At 45.2% G+C, this 22719-nt stretch overlaps 1 protein-coding gene and 1 gene segment (V, D, J or C); one reads left to right on the top strand and one right to left on the bottom strand.

The window, feature by feature from the left end:
* Nucleotides 1–10419, top strand: part of LOC132383100 (Ig lambda-1 chain V regions MOPC 104E/RPC20/J558/S104-like) — a 35298-nt gene extending 24879 nt beyond the window's left edge. The window contains 2 exon segments of the V gene segment in view: nt 7456–7517; nt 8686–10419. Of these exon segments, the coding sequence occupies nt 7456–7517; nt 8686–8802 (179 nt within the window).
* A 150-nt stretch (nt 10420–10569) lies between these two features.
* The window catches only part of LOC132383099 (ICOS ligand-like), a 51994-nt gene continuing 39844 nt past the window's right edge, over nt 10570–22719 (bottom strand). For 5 of the 6 annotated variants that reach the window (XM_059953892.1, XM_059953895.1, XM_059953893.1 and 2 more), the window contains 2 exons: nt 13127–13196; nt 10570–11352 (listed from right to left, as the gene is read on the bottom strand). In XM_059953892.1, the coding sequence (XP_059809875.1) occupies nt 13132–13196 (65 nt within the window). In that variant the 3' untranslated portion in view covers nt 10570–11352; nt 13127–13131. The remainder of the gene's footprint in view (nt 11353–13126; nt 13197–22719) is intronic. The other variant, XM_059953891.1, reaches the window with a different exon arrangement.

The raw sequence follows: 22719 nt of genomic DNA on the forward strand, positions 1-22719 counted from the left end.
AATCAGGTTGTTGCTGGATCCCAAGAGAAGGAATGTGTATAATGCCCAAGCCATGGCTTTTTAGAGCAGTTTGTGGTTGAGCCCACTAGGGAATCAGCTAAAGAGCTTAAGGTAAAGTAACCTTTAGGGACAAGTGATTGTAGCATGCTAGAATTCACCCTACAATTTAAGGGGGAGAAGCTAAGGTCAAATGTATCAATATTACAGTGGAGAAAAGGAAATTACAGGGGCATGAGAGAGCTGGCCAAGATTGATTAGAAAAGGACATCCCAGAGAGGAGAAGTATTCTAAATGGAAGATGACCCAACCATGGCTGACAAGAGAAGTCAAAGCCAACATAAAAGCAAAAGAGAGGGCATACAATAAGGCAAAAATTAGTGGGAAGTTAGAGGACTGGGGAACTTTTAAAAACCAACAGAAGGCAATTAAACAAGTAATGAAGAAGGAAAAGATAGAATATGAAGGTAAGCTAGCCAATAATATTAAAGAGGATACCAAAAGTTTCTTCAGATACATAAAGTGTAAGAAAGGCAAGAGTAGATTTCAGCCCACTAAAAAATGATGCTGGAGAGAGACAAGGAAATGGCAGATGAGCTGAATAAGTACGTTGCATTAGTCTTCACTGTGGAAGGCTATTCCATGCTGAAAGTTCAGGAGTGTCACGGAACAGAAGTATGTGGTTACCATTAATAGGGAGAAGGTTCTTGGGGAAACTGCAAGGTCTGAAGGTAGATAAGTCGCCTGCACCAGATGGTGTACAGCACAGTGTTCTGAAAGAAGTGGCTGAAGAGATTGTGGAGGCATTAATAATAACCTTTCAAGAATCAAATGATTCTGGCATGGTTCCGGAGGAATGGAAAATTCCAAATGTCACTCCAATCTTCAAGAAGGGAGAGAGGCAGAAGAAAGGAAATTATAGTCCAGTTAGTCTGACCTCAGTGGTCAGGAAGATGTTGGAGTCAATTATTAAGGATGTGGTTTGGGGGTACTTGGAGGCACATGATAAAATAGCCATAGTCAGCATGGTTTCCTCAAGGGAAAATCTAGACAAAGGAGAAGTGGTTGATGTTGTGTACTTGGATTTTCAGAAGGCCTTTGACAAGGTGCCACACACAAGGCTGTTTCACAAGTTAAGTGCCCATGGTATTACAGGAAAGATTCTATCACGGAGAGAGCATTGGCTGATTTGCAGGAGGTAAAAAGTGGGAATAAAGAGAGCCTTTTTGGGTTGGCTGCCAATGACTAACAGTGTTCCACAAGGGTCTGCGTTGGGACCTCTTCTTTTTATGTCAGTGATTTGGATGACAGTATTGGTGGCTTTGTGGCCCAGTTTGAAGACAATACAAAGATAGCCAGAGGGGAGGGGAGCTTTGAGGAAGCATAGAGGCTGCAGAAGGACCTAAGGCAGATTAGGAGAATTGGGAAAGAAGTGGCAGATGGAAGTCTCAGGAAGTGACTGGTCATGCATGTTGGTAGAAGAAATAAAAGCATAGTCTATTTTCTAAATGGAGAGAAAATACAAAAATCTGAGGTGCAAAGGGACTTGGGAGTCCTCATGCAGGATTCCCTGAAGGTCAAATTGTAGGTTGGTCGGTGGTAAGGAAAGCAAATATGAGCAATATTAGCATTCATTTCAAGAAGACTATAAAATCAAGGATGTAATGTTGAAGCTTTATAAAGCATGGGTGTGGCCTCACGGAGTATCGTCAGCAGTTTTGGGCCCCTTATCTAAGAAAGGATGTGCTGATGTTGGAGAGGCTTCAAAGAGGATTGACAAAAATAATTCTTGGATAGAAAGGTTTGTCATATGAAGAGCGTTTAATGGCTCTGTCCCTCTACTTAACTGGAATTCAGAAGGAATGTTGAAAGGCCTCAATACAGTGGATGTGGAGAGGATGTTTCTTACGGTGGGCGAATCTAAGATCTGAGGACAAAGCCTCAGAATAGAGGGGCATCCTTTCAGAACAGAGATGAAGAGGAATTTCTTTAACCAGAGAGTGGTGAATCTGTGGAATTCTTTGCCACAGGCAGCTGTGGAGGCCAGGTCTTTATGTATATTTATGGCAGAGGTTGGTCAGGGCATGAAGGGATATGGGTAGAATGCAGGAGTTTGGGTCTGAGAGGGAAAATGGATGAGTCATGCTGAAATAGTGGAGCAGACTTGATGGACCAATTCTGCTCCTATATCTTGAGGTCTTAAGATCCGTTACCACATGTGAAGTCTTGCAAAGTCTATACTGGTAAGTGTAGTCACCATAGCTGTGTCCTTGCAGCAACTGATCTCACCAACCGTTAAAACTCGATGCAGACTCACACAGTTGCCATCCAAACTCTCAGCACCAGTGCCTACGCCACCTTGGAGACTTGGCATGTCAGATTGAGAGTGTGAGAGATTGCGTGGACAGGGGTTTAAACAGGTCGCCCACCTCCTGGTCTGCTCTTCCTCTAGTCAGCAAGGGTGAGGAGGTGAGGTCCCGGGCGAGCGATAGCGCAGTCTGCCGCTTTAGCCATTTATCTGCCACGGTCCCCTTTAATCTCAGGTGCTCTACTCTGAGACCAAGAGCTCACAGAGCTGAACACCCGGGGTTACCGACCGCAGACACATAGTGGGGGGGGGGGGGTCCCGGGACTGGCCAAAGCAGCCCCACCATCAACACCAGCAGAGCGTCACGGCAAATGAACCTTCCCACTGTGGGCACCTACCTTGGATTGACAGGAGGTGACTAATGACCTGATAAGAATTGTGGCTGGGTGTAGATTAAAATCAGCATTATTCGTGAGATGTCTTAACAAGGCAGCTGGAGCTGTTGCTGCCAATTTCAGATGAGCGTTGGACTGGCTTCAGTTAAACAAGGCTAGGCAGATAAGATCTGCTGGGCGTGTCTCTTGTTTCCATAGTACCCTCAGATAAAATGCCTTGTACTCCTGCTGCTGTGATATTGTGCAAGAGCACCTGTTATCAAAGTGAACTGAAAGTTTCCACTGCAAGCAAACTTCATTTCAGCCTCAACATTTGGCTGATGGGGTGCTGTAGATAGATGGCCAGCTTATCATTAGTCTTCTGGGTGGAATTCTTTTATTTGTTTAATGATTGCGATACAGTGCCTTTCCAACCCTTTGGGCTGCCCTGTCCATTAATCTCCGATATAATCTAGTAATCTCCAATATAATCTATGACCACTCAACCGATCCACCGGCATGTCTTTGTACTGTGGGAGGAAACCGGAGCACCCAGAGGAAACCCACTTGGTCACGGGGAGAACGTACAAACTCCTTACAGGCAACGGCGGGAATTGAACCCGGGTTGCCTGCACTGTGACGTGTTGTGCTAACCACTACACTACCACGCCTCCCTATTCTGCAGCAATTCCTTGTGCACGATCCCAAGTTATACAGCACAGATTGGCCCATTATGGCTATGTTTGCTTTCTGGTAGACTGTAACTGTACTCAAGCAGTCTTTTTCACTGTGACCCATGAGGCAGTCCTACCCCTCTCCCTCCCCAGTGTGTCAGGGGCAGAGGGGCTTAGTGTTTTCTCTGCAACAAGCAGGAGCCTAGGCAAAATGGAGTATTGACTTGAGATGCAGGCTCGTGTGAATATTGAGCATTAGTGTGTTTAACATGAACTTTTTGTTGGACAGCCATTGTTTTTCTATAAAGAACAACACTTTCCAAACTGAATAAAATGGTATCATGGCCTGGGGATCTGAGTGAACAGGTGCTCATGCTGTGAAGGATTGGATCCAAGTGTTGCATTACAGTGACAACGTATAATAAAGAGACTTAAAAAGTCTTAGTATTTCTTTATTTAATAAAGGATGCAATTATCCTTAGTAACAGGAAGCTTGATAACAGAAGCTACTGTTGGTTCTGAAGTATATGAGAAATTATGTTTTCAAAGTAAGTGCCTACAGAGGATTGGGCCGTAATCTCCACTTCGTGACAGGAAGAGGTTTTGGAAGCGTTGGTTCTTTAATAATGTTTATTTGTTATTTAATGTCTCTTACCTGGACCACATAGGAGCTGGTGTAGGCACTCAACTCCAGTTTGTTCCACCACTTAAGCAGACCAAAGCTCATCTCACATCTATGTTCCCATCTACCCAGAGCAATCTTTCAGCCTCTGGCTTATCAATGATCTATTTACTGCTCGTTTTTTCTTCCCCCTATCCAAGCCTGCACAATTCACTAGTTTGTTTTTGAGTTGCATAAGTTGAGCTGAGTTTTAGGTTGAAAAGAAAGGTTAAGTGTTTGAGAGAGCCATGGTTTTCAAGGGATATTGGAAACTTGGTTTGGAAAAAGAGAGAGATCAATAAATATAGGCAGCATGGAGTAAATGAGGTGCTCGAGGAATATAAACAATGTAAAAAGAACAAACATGAGGAAATCTGCAGGTGCTGGAAATTCAAACAATAACACACATAAAATGCTGGTAGAACACTGCAGGCCAGGCAGCATCTATAGGGAGAAGTGCTGTCAACGTTTCGGGCCAAGGGTCCAAGGGTCTCGGCCCGAAACGTCGACAGCACTTCTCCCTATAGATGCTGCCTGGCCTGCTGTGTTCCACCAGCATTTTGAGTGTGTTAATGTAAAAAGAATCTTAAGAGAGAAATTAGAAAAGCTAATCAGGTTGCTTTGGCAAGTAAGGTAAAAATAAATCCAAAGGGTTTCTACAGTTATATTAATAGCAAATGGATAGTGAGAAATAAAATTGGTCCCTTAGAGAATCAGAGTGGACAGCTATGTGTGGAGCCAAAAGAGATGGGGGAGATATTGAACAATTTCTTTTCTTCGGTATTCACTAAGGAGAAGGATATTGAATTGTATAAGGTAAGGGAAACAAGTAGGGTAGTTATGGAAACTATGATGATTAAAGAAGATTAAAGAAGATTTAAAGAATATAAAAGTGGATAAGTCTGTGGGTCCTGACAGGATATTCCCTAGGACCTTGAGGAAAGTTAGTGTAGAAATAGCAAGGGCTCTGACAGAAATATTTAAAATGTCATTAGAAACGGGGATGGAGCCAGAAGATTGGCATATTGCGCATGTGGTTCCATTGTTTAAAAAGAGTTCTAAGAGTAAACCTAGCAATTATCGGCCAGTAAGTGTGACACCAGTGGTGAGTAAGTCAATGGAAAGTATTCTTAGAGATGGTATATATAATTATCTGGATAGACAGGGTCTGATTAGGAACAGTCAACATGGATTTGTGCATGGAATGTCATGTTTGACAAATCTTATTGAATTTTTTGAAGAGGTTACTAGGAAAGTTGACGAGGGTAAAGCAAAGGATGTGGTCTATATGGACTTCAGTAAGGCCTTTAACAAGGTTCTGCATGGAAGGTTAGTTAGGAAGGTTCAATTGTTAGGTATTAATATCGAAGTAGTAAAATGGATTCAACAGTGGCTGGATGGGAGATGCCAGAGAGTAGTGGTGGATAACTGTTTGTCAGGTTGGAGGCCGATGACTAGTGGTCTGCCTCAGGGATCTGTACTGGGTCCAATGTTGTTTGTCATATACATTAGTGATCTGAATGATGGGGTGGTAAATTGGATTAGTAAGTATGCAGATGATACTAAGATAGGTGGCATTGTGGATAATGAAGTAGGTTTTCAAAGCTTACAGAGAGATTTAGGCCAGTTAGAAGAGTGGGCTGAAAGATGGCAGATGGAGTTTAATGCTGATAAGTGTGAGGTGCTACATTTTGGTAGGAATAATCCAAATAGGACATACATGGTAAATGGTAGGGCATCGAAGAATGCAGTAGAACAGAGTGATTTAGGAATAATGGTGCATAGTTCCCTGAAGGTGGAATCTCATGTGGATAGTGTGGTGAAGAAAGCTTTTGGTATGCTGGCCTTTATAAATCAGAGCATTGAGTATAGGAGTTGGGATGTAATATTAAAATTGTTCAAGGCATTGGTGAGGCCAAATTTGGAGTATTGTGTACAGTTCTGTTCACCGAATTATAGGAAAGATGTCAACAAAATAGAGAGAGTACAGAGGAGATTTACTAGCATGTTACCTGGGTTTTAGCACCTAAGTTACAGAGAAAGGTTAGACAAGTTAGGTCTTTATTCTCTGTAATGTAGAAGGTTGAGGGGGGACTTGATTGAGGTATTTAAAATTATGAGGGTGTTAAATAGAGTTGACGTGAATAGGCTTTTTCCATTGAGCGTAGGGGAGATTCAAACAAGAGGTCATGAGTTCAGAGTTAAGAGGCAAAAGTTTAGGGGTAACACAAGAGTGAACTTCTTTACTCAGAGAGTGTTAGCTGTGTGGAATGAGCTTCCAGTAGAAGTGGCAGGTTCGATTTTGTCATTTAAAAAAAAAATTGGATAGGTATATGGACAGGAAAGGAATGGAGGGTTATGGGCTGAGTGCAGGTAAGTGGGACTAGGTGAGAGTAAGCGTTTGGCACAGACTAGAAGGGCCGAGATGGCCTGTTTCCGTGCTGTAATTGTTATATGGTTATATGGTATACTTCTAAACACACTTCATACCCAACACAGTGTCAGAAGGATGTACTGCTGTATAAGGCACTAGTGAGACCTCACTTAGAGAATTCCAAGCAGTTTTGAGCCCGTTATTTAAGAAAGGATGAGCTGACATTGGAGAGGGTTCAGAGGGGTTTCATGAAAATGTTTCCAAGAATGAAAGGCTTATGATATGAGCAGCATTCGAAGGCTCTGGGCCTCTACTCAGTGGAATTTGGGAGAATGAGTGGGGATCTTACTGAATGTTGAAAGGCCTAGAGTGGATGTGAACAGGAGATTTCCTTTGGTGGGAATGGGGGGGGCGGGTGGTTGGGTCTACTGCCAGAGGCACATCTTCAAAATAGAGGGACGAGGGACATCCATTTAGAACAGAGATGAGGAGGAATTTCTTTAGCCAGAGGGTGGTGAATCCGTGGAATTCATTGCCGCAGGTGGCCATGGAGGCCTGGTCACTGGGTGCAGTTAAGGTGGAGGTTGATAGGTTCTTGATTAGTTGTGGCGTGAAAGATTACGGAGAGAAGGCAGCAGAATGGAGTTGAGGGGGGAAGTAGATCAGACTCAGTGGGGTGAATGGCCCAATTCTGCCCCTATGTCTTTTGGTCTTATCTGTGCTACGCCACTCCTGGATCTAGATTGTTTGTTTGCCTCCTTTCTGGTTTTGCACCATCATCTTTGTCACTTAACTCCTCTTGGTCCTTCCCCTATCTCTGATATCCCCATGTAATCTTCCTTCAGGGTCATGTACTTGTTCCACCTGAACATCTGCCAGTTCACCTTACTAAGTGACAGCTGTCCATCACTACAGGCTGTGTCCAACACTGGCCAGTCCTGGTATGGGACTGGGCTGCTTATTCATTTGGATAGTCTTTCTTGCCTGCACAATAGGTCAAGTTGAGTTGTTGGGTTCCTTTAATGCTACTCCCCAACTTATACACACTCCTTATTTCAATTCACCAGGTTGGCCTCGCACTCTGCCCGCTCAGCGGGCATCAATGAATCCATGTGCAGCCCACAGAGAGGTAAGAAAGACCCTTTTGTAACGGCGCGGTTTACATTTACATAGCATCTTTATCACAGGGATCAATAGTAACACAATCATAAAATATTTAAACTCTGGAGTGGGTAGCGTGGCTCATGAAGCCTGCACTCCTGTTCAGTCAGAAGCTGATCCATTTTGGCGGTTGTTACTTGAACTCTGTTTGTGTCTAAAGATTTAATTATCTCTGCCATTATCCCGGAGATTTCCAGCCGCTACACAGGGAGATTTCTTCTCATCTCCCAACTTGGGTTCTTGTTTTTTTGTTCAATGCATCTACTTTTAGTATGCCTTCACATAGAGATTGCAGAAAGAAAGTTTATTTATTATACAGTGCAGAGTAGGCCTTTACAGAGCTTCGAGCCCCCTGACCAGTAGGTCTTTGGGCTGTGGTAGGAAATCAGAGCAGTCGGGAAGAAACCCACACAGTCACGAGAACGTACCAACAGGCAGCAGCGGGAGTTGAACCCGGGTCGCCTGCACAGTAAAGTTGTGTGCTAACCACTATGCTACCATGCCACCATGGTTCATTTCTCTGTGGGAGATAGCCTTGCTCTTGCCAGTTCACTTTTGTTGTAGATTGGCTGTGGATTCGAGAGACACCCTTGGGATAGCCAGTTTATAATTCATACATTTACAGTAATAAAGCCATTGCATTTTAATTTTAAATAGTTATGTCTGTTTTTCTATTTCAGTGGTTCTATCATGTTTCTATTAGTAATCAGTAGCAAGAGGAGGACATGAAACTTTGTGTTTTCTCCACTAGTTAGGAACGTTGTGTTAGTGTTCCATCTACCTCAGCTCCCTTCCCTTTGACCCTGAGTAAAGAAAGGCTGATGATCAAACGAGTGGGCGTATAGTCCCTAGACCTAATAGCCTTATTTTCCTGTGTCTAATACACAAAATGCTGGAGGAACTCAGCAGGCCAGGCAGCAGCTATGGAAAAGAGTATGGTCAACTTTTCAGGCCAAGACCTCTTGCCAGTCCTGCCGAAGGGTTTCAGCCCAAAATCTCAGCTGTACTCTTTTCCGTGGATGCTGCCTGGCCTGCTGAGCTCCTCCAGCATTTCCTGTGCGTGCTGCTTGGATTTCCAGCATCTGGAGATTTTCTCTTGTTTGTGTCCATTAATGCTTATCTGCCTCTCTGACCAGAACCCTGCCGAGGACGAGATCCATTATGCTTCCATGAGTTTATCTCCTGCAGTGAATCGGAAGGATAGAGTGGTGTGTAACATGGTGTACGCCGAGGTCAGGCAGGACCATCTCTGAAGGAGGCCGGTGCCCCATTGGCTGAAGACAATCACAGCTATTGTTGCTTACAAACGGTGGTAACGTCTTCGTGATAGAGGTTAGAGCGATGCTTTGTAGGGTTTATTTATGGCTGAAGATGCCTTTTGCTTCTGCTCAAAAGTTAAGCCAGACAAGGAACCAGAAAACTCGTCAGAAACTAGATGTATTTATTCCAACTAAAGGCTGCCTCGGTTGCCCAATGGAGGTTACAACCAACGTTGCTAACAGATGCCAGCTGAACAGAAAATATATACTGTGTTGTCTTTTAGTTTTCATCATCTGCCCCACAGTTCATACGTTCGCACAACACAGGCCATTCAGCCCCTAGAGTCTTTGCCAGCTTTCCGACCAACCCATTCTTCTCAACTCAGTAACTTCTCACCTGCACGGGTGCAGTTTCCAGCGGGCAAAGCTGGCACTCAGCAGTGTTCTGAGATGTGGGAAGAAACTGAAGCAGGTGGGGGGAACCGGGTACATGCAAACTCTACAGAACAGTAACTGAGGTCAGGATCACTACTGCCACCCAATAGTGCAGAAGAAACCATTACCTTGCAGACTTAAGGAAATGGAAGATGGTTAGCCTAGTAATCAAATTACTCCAGAGAAAGGAAAAGATCTCTAGTCAGGTCAGTCACTAGGTGAACTGATTCATTCAGCTCAGCAAGGTTTCTGGTTTCATGCCCAGTCTGGGTGCCTCCCTCCCCTTACATCCCACTGTCCCCAGGCTAGTGAATAGATGATCAGCCAATAATGATTCTCGATTGACGGTAAGACATAGAGCAGAAGCAGGCCACTTGGCCCATTGAGTCTGCTCCACCATTTCACCATGGCTGATTGGGTGTCCATCTGGACCCCATTTTCCTGCCTTTTGCCTGTAACCTTTGATGCACGGAGTAACCAAGAACATATCAACCTCCACTTCAAATAGATTCAATGACCCGGCCTCCACAGCCGTTTGTGGCAATGAATTTCACAGATTCATCAACCTCTGGCTAATGGAATTCCTCCTCATCTGTTCGAAATGATGTCCCTCTATTCTGAGGCTGTGCCCTCTAGTCCTAAACTCCCCCGCTAGAGGAAACTTTCTCTCCACATCCACTCTATCTAGGCCTTTCAATAGTCCATAGGTTTCAAATGAAAGATTCTCCTTCATTCTTCTAAACTCCAGTGAGATCAGGCCCAGAGCCATCAAACACTCCTGATACATTAACCCTTTTATTCTCAGAATCATTCCCATGAATCTCCTCTGGACCCTCTCCAATGCCAGCACACCTTTTCTTAGATAAGGGGTTGAAAACTTCTCTCAGTACTCCAAATGCGATCTAACCAATGTCTTATAAAGCCTCAGAATCACAGCCTTGCTCTTATATTCTAGTTCTCTTGAAATGAATGCTAATATTGCATTTACCTTCCCTTCCAACGACTCAACGTGCAAGTTAACCTTTAGGGAATCCTGCATAAGGATTCCCAAGTCCCTTTGCAGCTCTGATTTTTGAATTGTCTCCCTATTTAGAAAATAGTCTATGCTTTTATTCCTTCTATCAAAGTGTATGATCATACACCTGCCTCTTCTTTGCCCATTCTCCCGATCCATCCGAGTCCTTCTGCATACTCCCCGTCTCCTCAGCACCACCTGCTCCTCCACCACCTACCTTTGTATCATTTGCCCAGCCACTCCCCTGAAAGGTGTTTTGCTGCCGTTAACAGTGCTGGAAATGGACCGTACTCAAATACTTCGGGGCCCAATACTGTTTGAGAACAACCTTTATTGAGGACAAGACCAGTGCCTTGTGGAGTCCAGAATTAGGATGCAGAGCTCATTGTTCCATTTTCCTCTCAGGTGGGTCAATCGATACAAATGATACTTCCATCCATGTGGGCAGTTAGCAGAAAATCTGCCCTAATCCCTTCACTGGTCAGTGAATTCAAAGCTTGTTGATAAATGCCCACAGAACAAGGAATGGGTCTGGGAATCTAAAATGTGTCTGAAAAGGGCTTTTCCTCTGGGTTTTTAAAAGTTACTCGTGCAAACCCAAGGAATTTATCTATATAGTTTGTAACTGTTCAGAAGTATTTTGGTTAATGTTTTTCATGTAAAAGAGGGCATCATTATTGGAGTTTAGCCAGATGTACAGTACAATGAGACTTGTGTTTTCTTATGAGAAAAGTAAACATAAAATAAAATAAGATATACTACATGGACTCTTTGGCCGTCTTGTTGCTGATTGTGCTGGAGTGAGGTGGTAGACAATGGCCAGTCCTACATCATCTGTGTTTTCATCTGGTCAGATCCAGCTGGACAGTCCTACACGGTCAGCAATGAAGAAGTGCCTCCTTTCTGGATGTAACATGGAGTGTGGAGCATTTCACATTGACCTAGATCCTTGTGGAAAGTATCGTAAAGGAGAGCAAATGTACACAAAGTAATTCACAGCATGGCAGAATGTGCACTATTCCATAGCCACAGTGTTCTCCTCCAAGTTTAACAGCCGGTTTGCAGCACATCCCTGAGACTTCCTTTCATGACGTCTGAAAAAGACCAAATAAATACCTTTTACGACAAGCATGCACCAATCTCAGATCACACTGACAATTCAGCTAAGAACATAAGAGATGAGTCCTTGAGTAGCTTCCTAACTTCACCACTCTTACTCCCCATTCAATAAGATGGTGGAACCTCTACCTCAACGTCAAAACAAAACTGGATAAAATAGGAATTGTTGGAAATATTCAGCAGGCCAGTCAGCATCAATAGAAAGGAAACAGCACGCCATGGAGCGTAGCGGCTGGCGCAGCGCCTTACAGTGACAGGGTTCAATTCCCACCACTGCCTGTGAGAAGTTTGTGCATTCTCCCTGTGGCCGTGTGGGTCTCCTCCAGGTGCTCTGGTTTCCTCCCACAGTCCAAAGATGTGTAGGTTAGGGTTAGTCTGTTCAAAGTAAATTTATTATCAAAGTACACCATTTAAGAGCCTCTCAGACTGGCAAAGGATTATGCAGACTGGGTGAATATGGATAGTTTACAAATACTGGAAGGTCTGGATAGAGTTGACAAGGTTTCCAGTAGTGGGAGACTCAAGGGAGACCCTTTAGAACAGAAACGAGGTGGAATTTCTTTACCTGGAGGGTGGTGAATCTGTGGAATTCATTGCCACAGTGACTGTGGAGGCGAAGCCATTGGACATATTTAAAGTAGCGCTAGATAGGTTCTTGGTTAAAAAGGGTGTCAGGTTACAGGGAGAAGGTAGAGAACAGTTAGAGAGGGATAAGTACATCAGTCATTACTGAATGGCAGAGCAGATTTAGTAGGCTGAATGGCCTAGGTCCATTCCCATGACTTATAGACCATGTGCACACAGATGGGACTAGGCATCATCAGCACTGGAGTGAAGTCCTGTATTTCCGATGTACTGTTCTATGTTTTATGTTTTATTTTCAAAGAAACAGCAGTGGGACACTTGGCCCCTCAAAACTGCTGTACCTTCTAGTAAGATCATTGCTGACCTAGCTCACCTTAATGACTTAACCCTATTTCCCTCAACCCCTCAAATAAACAAAGATCTATTGACCTCTGTTCTGAATATAATCAATGACAAATCCTCTATGAATGAGGAAAGAGATTTCTCTTCATTTCAGTCCTAAACTGCCTCCCCATTAATTTGAGATTGTGACTCCTGATCCTAGAGTTCTTAATGGAGGGAAACATTATTGTGGTAAAGCCCTCCATATCTCAGTGCAATCATCTCTCCATTGCCTAACCTCTAGAGCAACAGTTCCCAATCTTCCTATGCCACAGACCCCTACCATTAGCCGAGGTATTAATGGACCCCAGGTTGGGAACCCCTACTCTGGAGAATAGCCCCAGGCCTCTCAAGCTGTCCTCACATGACCTATTATCTTCCCTCAGACAAGAATTCAACTGGAAAATCAGAGGAGCAGTGTGGGAGTGAAGAGAAGAAAATGGGCAGAAATAAATGAACCGTTTGTCACTGTTACAACCCAGACTGTTCAATTCTAACTGAAGCCTGACAGTGACAATTCAGAGGGGCCTGTTGACTCTCTAGAAACTGTGGGACAGTTCAGACACTTCAGGCTCTGAGGTGTGGGTAATATTGGCACACATATTTAGAAACTTAAGAACCAATGTCCAGAGAGACCTCAATCTACATGGAATTCACCCCATCCCAACCTTCCACAGACACTCCCCCCGCATAGAAAACCTCCAGCGTTTATAAACTAGCTTCCCCATTTCTGAGAGGAGGAGAAGAACACAAACAGATTCACTGATGAACAGGAATACTTACTGGGCTCAAACGGCAGGATCTGAGCTAACAAACGAATCCAGCTCACCTTCCTGGGCAGGCCTGTCATCTGCTAAAAAAAAGATTTGAGTCCGATTTTAATTGAAGCTGCAAGGAACATTGGAAGGAAGTTTCGAAAGGGCAGTGGAGAGATGGAAGGAAGCCAGTGCACCCTACTTGGGTTCCTAGAAGTCCCAGAGGATTTTGCCAGGCATGTGACTTACATTGGAGTTTGAGGTAGGTAGACACTTTCTGGAGCTTTGACTAGGTGGAGTTGACAAAATATTCCCAGCTTCCTGCATTGTCGGATAAACCCTGTATTCAGACCATCCATGGTCTTGGATCTGCTCCCTCAATAAGAAACAGAGATGTCTGTGGCATCCTCAGACTTGGGTACAAAGTGCAAGCAAGGCATCTCCTAACACTTGGAATTGTTGGGATATCAACTCCAGCGATGTACAGGCAGCACAGAAGAGGCTAATGCTGCTATTCATGGTCCTCCCGTGGGATTTCACTCAATTCTACCACAGCAGCTATCAATTTCTGACTCCCTTAGGTGCCGCTTCGAGCTTCCCCTACTGGCCACATCAGTTGCTTCACTCACTCCCTTTGATGGGCTGTCTACCTTCCCCATCAGTCTCCAGGTGGCAGAGCTTCTCCTGCGCCCTCCATCAGTACCTGAGAAACTCGATGGCACAGGAAGAGCCCATTCATCTCATTGCATCGTCACTGGTGAAAAGAGTTGCTCTCTGGAGTGAATTTACAAGCACCACCATCCAATGGAAAAAGCCATTCTTCATCTCCCCACTGATATCTCCACAATCACTTAGAGCCGTTATCTCTTGGTTTTGGCCCAGTTAAAGGAAATATTTAATCTTACTAGGCCCCTCTTAACTTTATTCACCTCAGTTCTGCCGCCTGCGTGGGATGACAAGTCTATCAGAACCCTGAGGACTTGTGGAAACTATGTGGTGGTTTCTTTCGAATTTATAGTCTTTTAACATCTTTGTCCCTCATCCAATCTTTCCCTACAGTGCAGGCAATATCCTCATGAATCTACTCTGCACCATCTCCAGTGTAATTATACTTTTCCCATAGTCTGACTAATACTGTTAATTGTGTCACATGCCATTCTGCCTATCAAGATTATACTGGCTCTCAGAGCAAACTGATTCAGCAATATTGTATCTCTTGGAAACAATGCTCCCTGGTGCACCCATGATGTCTACCTTTATTGCCCTTTCAGCCACCTAGATGAGGGACACTTAAAGTAACTTGCTAACCTATCAACCTGCACGACTTTGGGATGAGGGAGGAGACCAGAGCAGCTGGGGGAAAGACACGGTCACAGGAAGAGCATGCAAACTCCACACAGACAGCACCAGACGTTGGGCCTGAAACGGTGAGGCAGCAGCACTACCTGCTGTACTAGCGCATCTCTCACATAAATTCCCCGCTCTTACATTCAACGTCTCCATCAAGAAAGGGCAGAACAGGGTTCTGTGTGTCTGGTAAACCACCACGTTGACCTGTCCTGACACCTTCAGGGATCTGTGGTGTGCATTCCAAGATGCCCCTGTCGATGCACAGCACCCAATATCCTCCCATTTATTATATCATTACAATTTATTTTCAATCCCCAACAGTTCAAGGCCCCTAACTTTTCATAATCCACGTCAATGATTTCATCTCTTATTCCGGACATCTTTAAGCACAGTTCTGTGCAAACATCTTGGGCACACACATATAGCTAGGGCACCCAAGACTTTTGCACAGTCCTGTGGTAATTTTATGTGTTGCACTGTACAGCTGCTGCAAAAAAAATCATGACGTTTGAGTGATGATAACCCTGATTCTGGTATGAGTCTCTATTGTGGACTGAGAGTGGGAAAGGGGCAGGGAGAGGGAAATCTTGGTTTGGAGAGGGGAGGGAGCAAGAAGCACCAGAGAGACATTCTGTAATGATCAATAATCCAATTGTTCAGAATCAAATGACCTTGCCTGGTGTCTCAGGGATGGGTGTGTCTGCCCCTGCCCCTGGCACTCCTTCTCTGCCACCCGATCGACACCCCTCCTGCGGCGCTCCATCACCATTCCCAACATCCTTTGCTTCTACTAGAGATTCAAGCTTGCTCTCTGCTCCCAGTTGACAAATATAGAAATGTGTAAAAGTCTTAAGCATCTTAGCTACATCTACTGTATGTGCCAAAGACTTTTGCACAGTATTGTAGTTTACAATTCACTCAGAGATCCATTGAGTGGATGATAGTGGCGAAGAAGCTGAAGACCAAAGGGAACATATCAACAGGGTGAGCAACCATAACTCAATCTGGAGAAGGTGAGGAAATGCATCTCAAGAGAGCAAGGTGGTGAGGGAATGGAGACTAACAGTACTGTAGGTGAGCCTAGGGGTCTGGCACCGTATGGTCACAGGGAGAGGGAGTAGTTTTCTTTAACACTCAAGGTTCAGGCAGTCAGGCTGGAGCTGCAGAAGACACCAGTTGGGTCAAGTCATTTGCATAGTACTGTTCAGATCACAGGATTACACAGAAGAATGTGGTGGAGCTAGAGGTGTTTCACGAGTTCTTTTCCCAGGGATGAGGAAGTTCCAGTACGTTCATCTCGGCAGGTGGCATTTTCTTAGAACATCGGAAGCCGAGGGGAGATTCAACCACGGTTTCTTAAATTATATGAGACATAGGTGAAACAAGGAGGAACCTGGTTTATTTAACAAGAAGGCCAAAGAAATCAGGAAATTGAAAGTTAGGGTAATTCATTGAGTCATACAGCACAGGAAGAGGCTTCCTCCCACCTCATCCGTGCTGATGGTGAAGCCTGTGTCCCTGCACCCCTTTCCCATCCAAGTACCTTTTAACCATTGTCATTGTACCTGCCTCCACCACCTCCTCTGGCACCTCATTCCAGATAGTCACCATTCTCTGTGTGAAACACTTGCCCCTTAGATCTCCTTTAAACTCCTCCCCTCGCACCTTAAACCTATAGCTTCCAGTTCTGGATTCCCCTGCTCAGGGATAAAGCTCTGACTATGTACCCTATGTATGCCCCTCATGATTTATAAACCTCTATAAAGGTCAGCCTTCAGCTCCAGTGAGAATAACCCCAACCTATCTAATCTCTCCTTATCTCCTGACCCCCATTCCAGGCAGCATCCTGCTGAACCTCTCCTGCACTCCCTTTTGCTGTAGCACCTTTTCTGTACGGCACAGTACTCCAAGTGCACTCCCGTGTTTTGTGAAACTTCAACATGACAGCCCAACATTTACACTCAATGAACCAGCCTGTGAAGCCAATCCTACCAAATGCTGTCTTCACTCCCTTATATAACCATCTGGCCTCTTTTTGGGAGCTGTTAGAGCATATTCTGGACTTGCAGAATAATAATTTCAGCAACCAATCTTTAGACCTGAACGCGGACTGTAGATTAAATTTAAAATGTAGCCCTGTTCAATAGGTTTTCAGAGGCGAACAGGAGTTAATTGAAAAACAGACAATGCAGGTTAACATTCATTTTGGGTGTCCGGAGTGTGGGTGCAAAGAAGGAGCTGTGAAAGTTATATGTAATTCAAAGGAAGCATTGTAGGTATATTTGATCTTTAGTATATAAAATTTCGCGTAATACTGGGTCAAACAGGCCTCTTCCTTCAGAGTGTGTCTCATTTTATCGAATGAAAGACTGCTTTGTATCTACCAGCTGCGTCTCTCCAGTGATTTCAGTTCACCGCGTACGCAACTGTCCTGACATTTACTCTGCATGTCCTACCATGCATCCTTAGACAATCTACTTCTCGGAGTCCTGCAAACCTACTAATCATCCCCCTACATTCTCATGTATATAAATTGTTAGAACATTTAATGAAGTGTGTGGGAACATAGAAAATAGGACAGTACATATCAGGAACAGGCCCTTCAACTGTGATGTAGTTTCCAACTAGTAATTAAAGCTCAAAGTACACTTTTATCAAAGTACATATATGTCACCATATACAACCCTAACTTTTATTTTCTTGCAAGTATACTCAATAAATAATAACCATATCAGAAGCAATGAAAAGCCACCCAACATGGGCATTCAACCAGTGCTGAAGAGAACAACCTGTGCAAGTAAGAAGAAAGAAATAATAGGAATAAATAAATAAGCAAAAGATGTTGAGAACATGAGGTGAAGAGTCCTTGAAAGTGAGTCTATTGGTTGTGGGATCATTTCAATGATGGGGCAAGTGAAGTTTCCCCCTTTGGGTCAACAGCCTGATGGTTGAGCTCTAACTGATTAAATGTCTATATGAACTAATCCTTTCTGCCTGCACCATATTCCTCCATTCTCTTCACATGCCTATCTATGAATCTCTTTAATACCTCTATCATATTTGCCTACAGTACCCTCCCTGCCACCTCATTCAACACTCCCTATGTAAAAACGACTTGCCTTGCACAACTCCTTTGAAGTTACCCCCGTCATCTTAAATGTAGACCCTCTACTGTTAGACATTTCAACCCTAGGAGAAAGATGCAGGCTGTATCTTTATTGATTTTGTTTTACTCTCATAATCATATAAACCTCTATCAAGTCTCCCCTCAGCCTCCAGCACTCCAGAGAAAACTACCCAACTTTATCCACTTTCTCCTTATAGCACAGACCTTCTAATCCAGGCAGCATCCTGGTAAAAATCTTCCACACCCTCTCCAAGGTCTCTAAATACTTCATATAACAGGGTGGCCAGACTGAGTGTGGTGTTTCAGATGTTGTGTAACCAGACTTTTCTACGGCTGCAGTTTAACTTCCCTTAAACTCATTGCCTTGACTAATAAAGGTAACTGTGCCATACGACTTCTTTACTACCCTGACATGTTTTTAATAAAAAGATTGTGGTGTTAGAGAGGGGTGGTCGTTTATAGGGTGGTGTCAGGTTTGAAAGGTACTTGGATGTATTGAAACACATGGGTGGGGGGGTGGGTAGAGATACATCTCTACTAAAGGGGGTGCAAAGTGCTCCTTCTCTCTGCTAGTCTGCAGGCTTCCCTTGGGCAAGGTGTAGCACCTGCTTAGCCCCCAGATCAGGGTCACGTGAAGCCATGGGGTCAGGTGGTGGACAGTCGTATGAGCAGCTGGTGCACATCACAAGTCCTGGTTATGTGACCACTGACACCAGGTAGACAATCTCTGAAGAGTATTGACAACGGATGGGGCTCACCTGTCTTGTAAAGACACTGCCCAGAGGCAATGGAAAACCATTTCTGTAGAAAAATTTGCCAAGAGCAATTGTGGTCATGAAGACAATGATCACCAACTTCATATGACACGGCACATAATGACGATGGTGTGGTGTCGAAGAGCAGCAGTAGATGATTGGCTGGTGTCAGGTTGAAAGGTAACTGGATGTACTGAAACTCATTGACTGGGACACAAAAGAGGGGAATAGTCTTAATAGTCTTTTTTTCAGCTGACATGGACACAATGGGTCAGATGGAGCCCATCTCTGTCACAGGTTGCATGATTTCCGACTTGCTGAGGCGCTGCAAGAGACAATAGACAGTAGATGCAGGAGTAGGCCATTCGGCCCTTCTAGCCGGCACCACCATTCACTGTGATCATGGCTGATCATACACAATCAGTACCCCGTTCCTGCCCTCTCCCCATATCCCTTGACACCGCTATCTGTAAGAGCTGTATCTAACTCTCTCTTGAATGCATCCAGAGACTTGGCCTCCACTGCCTTCTGGGGCAGAGCATTCCACATATCCACCACTCTGGGTGAAAAGGTTTTTCTGCATCTCTGTTCTAAATGGCTACTCCTTATTATTAAACTGTGGCCTCTAGTTCTGGACTCACCCATCAGCGGGAACATGCTTCCTGCCTCCAGCGTGTCCAATCCCTTAATAAAGTTGCAAAGTTGAGGCTGCAGGATTGTTTCATAACCTCTGGAGAGGGAGAAAGTCACCCAAGTGTCTCAGTTCTAGCTACTCTCTGGAGGTGGACATGGTCAGCCAAGTGTCTCAGCTCTGGCTACTCTCGGGACATGGTCAGCCAAGTGTCTCAGCTCTGGCTTCTCTCTGGACATGGTCAGCCAAGTGGCTCAGCTCTGGCTACTCTCTGGACGTGGTCAGCCAAGTGTCTCAGCTCTGGCTACTCTCTGGACATGGTCAGCCAAGTGTCTCAGCTCTGGCTTCTCTCTGGACGTGGTCAGCCAAGTGTCTCAGCTCTGGCTTCTCTCTGGACATGGTCAGCCAAGTGTCTCAGCTCTGGCTACTCTCTGGACATGGTCAGCCAAGTGTCTCAGCTCTGGCTACTCTCGGGACATGGTCAGCCAAGTGTCTCAGCTCTGGCTACTCTCTGGACGTGGTCAGCCAAGTGTCTCAGCTCTGGCTTCTCTCTGGACGTGGTCAGCCAAGTGTCTCAGCTCTGGCTTCTCTCTGGACATGGTCAGCCAAGTGTCTCAGCTCTGGCTACTCTCGGGACATGGTCAGCCAAGTGTCTCAGCTCTGGCTACTCTCTGGACGTGGTCAGCCAAGTGTCTCAGCTCTGGCTACTCTCTGGACATGGTCAGCCAAGTGTCTCAGCTCTGGCTACTCTCTGGACATGGTCAGCCAAGTGTCTCAGCTCTGGCTACTCTCTGGACATGGTCAGCCAAGTGTCTCAGCTCTGGCTACTCTCTGGTAACTTAAGCTGAACTCCACCTGACTACATCTGCTGCGAACAGAACTGCAGCTCCAAGGAGAGTACATCACACATTTTGGATGAACATAAGGCAGTGGAAAGGGGTCCGGCAAGTGAAGACTGAAGCAAAGACACCAATCAAGGCAAAATACATCAGACAGCCTTAAATTTAAAACAACCCTGTGTGTGGTGGTGGTGGGGAGAGAGACAGGCTGCTTGCCTTTTGTAATGTCATAAGGTTAAGGAGCCAGGGCTCTGCTCCAAACCTGGTCCCTGGTGTCAGTAAGGAGCTCCACACATCAGCCACTTCTGCGTGGATCAGATAGATTGTGATGCTCCCACTGCTTTGGCCTAAGGCTGTCAGACATAATCTTGGCAGCGTGTAATTTTCAACTGGGAAATGTCACAATCGCCAATGAATCAGAAGAAATAATGTCAACACTCATCACAGCTGAGCTGTGTACTTTTGTGGTGGGACTGGAAGAAACTTGCTGAACCTGCATACTCCGATATCTGCTAAAGAAATCCTAAAATATTTCTGATTCTCCAGTCACTCTGATGAACAGAATATAACTGCCAAATGATTGCGACATGATGTAATGTGGGAGAGGTAGGAGAGCTCTAGAGAGCTGGGCTCCAAATGCAGGCAGAAGCGACCGGCTCATTGGGCAACGTGGCTGGCCTGGGCAAGTTGGGCCAAATGGCCTGCTTTCATGCTGTGTAATGCTACCTTTCATATTCTTGATCTTGAGGGGCACGGTGACACAGCTAACAGGGGCACTGCCTCACCGCCTGGATTTAATCCTGATAGCTGGTGCAGTCTGTGTGGAGTTTGCACGTTTCCCCCACCCCCACCCACCGTGACCTCTAGCTTTCTCCCACACCCCAAAGGCATGCGTTGGTCGTGGGAAAATACATTGACTGTTTGGGTCAGGGGTGGAATCTGATGGCAATATGGAGAAAATTTTTTTAATTAGATTAGAGTAGGCTTATTATAAGGGAGTAGCTGATGCTTGGCAGTACCAGTACCACAGGCCCAGTTTCTGTTTTGTATGACTCCATAATTCTCTGCTGTTTCTTTGGCAGTGGATCAACTGCCTGCAGAATGTTAACCTGCTGCACGGCCAACAGCTTGCTGTCCGTATTATGTTGTCCCTGGCTCGCATGTCAGTTTCGACAGCTGGGGCGCAATGTCTGTGTTCGACCCTGACCAACGGAGGGCCATCAATGCATTTGATTTTGACTGGTGGTGATCTGAGCTATTCAGTACTCCATTAACGTGGCATGCCGAAGGATGTTTCTGTGCTGGGTTAGTACTGACGGGTACTTGATGAACATGACGTGTCGAAGGGCAGTTCTGCGTAGCGTGACTCTGCGGCTCCAGGGAGGACAGGCGAGTGACCTACTCCGGCTCCCATTTCTTGATGTCCTACACCCCTCACTCCCTGCAATCTTGAAAACTACGATTTTAAAAATTAAAATAAATGACCAAAATTCATTTTATCTATCCAAAATGATCTGTAAATAAAAATTCTCTTAAGCCTAGCCATAAACACAATTCAGAAATCCATCTTTTTTCACTTTCCACAACTCTTTCTTTATCAACAGCTTTTGAATTTAGTTTTATTTTATTCTTTGGAACTGTATACAATCAGATGGGACCTGATTCCACACCCCCCCCCGCCCCCACCTTTAGCAACACACACAAAATGTGAAGGAAGTCAGCAGACCAGGCAGCATCTATGGAAATGAATAGGCCAAAAGCCTTCCTCAAGACTGGAAAGGGAGGGAGAAGACACCAGAATATAAAGGTGTGGGGAAGGGAAGGAGGACAGCTAGAAGGAGATAGGTAAAGCCAGGTGAGTGGGAAAGGTAAAGGCCTGGAGAGGAAGGAATCTGATAGGAGAGGAGAGTGGACCGTGGGAGAAAAGGAAGGAGGAGGGGACCCACGGGAGGTGAGAAGAGGGAAGAGGCCAGAGTGGAGAATAGAAGAAGAGGGGAGGGGAAGGTTAAAAAAAATGCTGGAAGGAGAAATTGATATTCATGCCATCAGGTTGGAGGCTACCCAGATGGAATATAATGCGTTGCTCCTCCATCTTAAAAGTGGCTTCATCTTGGCACAAGAAGAGTCCATGGACCGACATGCCAGAACGGCAGTGGGAATCGGAATTAATATGTTTGGCCAATGGGAAGATCTGCTTTTGGTGGATGGAGCAGAGGTGCTCAATAAAGCGGTCCCACAATCTACGATGGGTTTCACCAGTGTAAAGGCCGCATTGGGAGCACCAGACACAACAGACAGCTCCAGCAGACTCACAGGGCAAGTGTTGCCTCACCTAGAAGGACTGTTTAGGGCCCTGAATTGAGGTGAGGGAGGAGGTGAATGGTGAGGCACATAGGCCACTTGCAGGGATAAGTGCTGGGAGCGAGATCAGTGAGGAGGGACAAATGAACAAGGGAATCGTGGAGGAAGCAATCCCTGTGGAAAGTGGAGGGCGGGTAGGGATGACATAAAGATATATTTAGTGGTAGGAATCCTTTAGAGATGGCGGAGTTGTGGAGGATGATGTGTCGGATGCGGGGGCTCATGAGGTGGTACGCAAGGATGAGGGAGACTATCACTGTTGAGATGGCGAGAGGAGGGGGTGAGCACAGATGCCGGGAAATGGAGAAGATGCGGCTGAGGGCATCATCAATTATGGAGGAAGGGAGCCTCCATTCTTTGGAGAGAGTGGGACATCTCTGATGTCCTGGAAAGGAAAGCCTCATTCTGGGAACAATGCAGCAGAGGCAAAAGGGAATGGGATCTTTACAGGAGACAGGGTGGGAAGAGATAACTGTTGGAATCAGTTGACAGTTTGTCTCCAGGGATGGAAAGAGAGATCGATGGAGAAAGGGGAGGGAAGTGTCAGAAGTGGACCGA

Source organism: Hypanus sabinus, chromosome 29 (assembly GCF_030144855.1).
Source record: "Hypanus sabinus isolate sHypSab1 chromosome 29, sHypSab1.hap1, whole genome shotgun sequence".
Taxonomy (NCBI): Eukaryota; Metazoa; Chordata; class Chondrichthyes; order Myliobatiformes; family Dasyatidae; genus Hypanus; species Hypanus sabinus.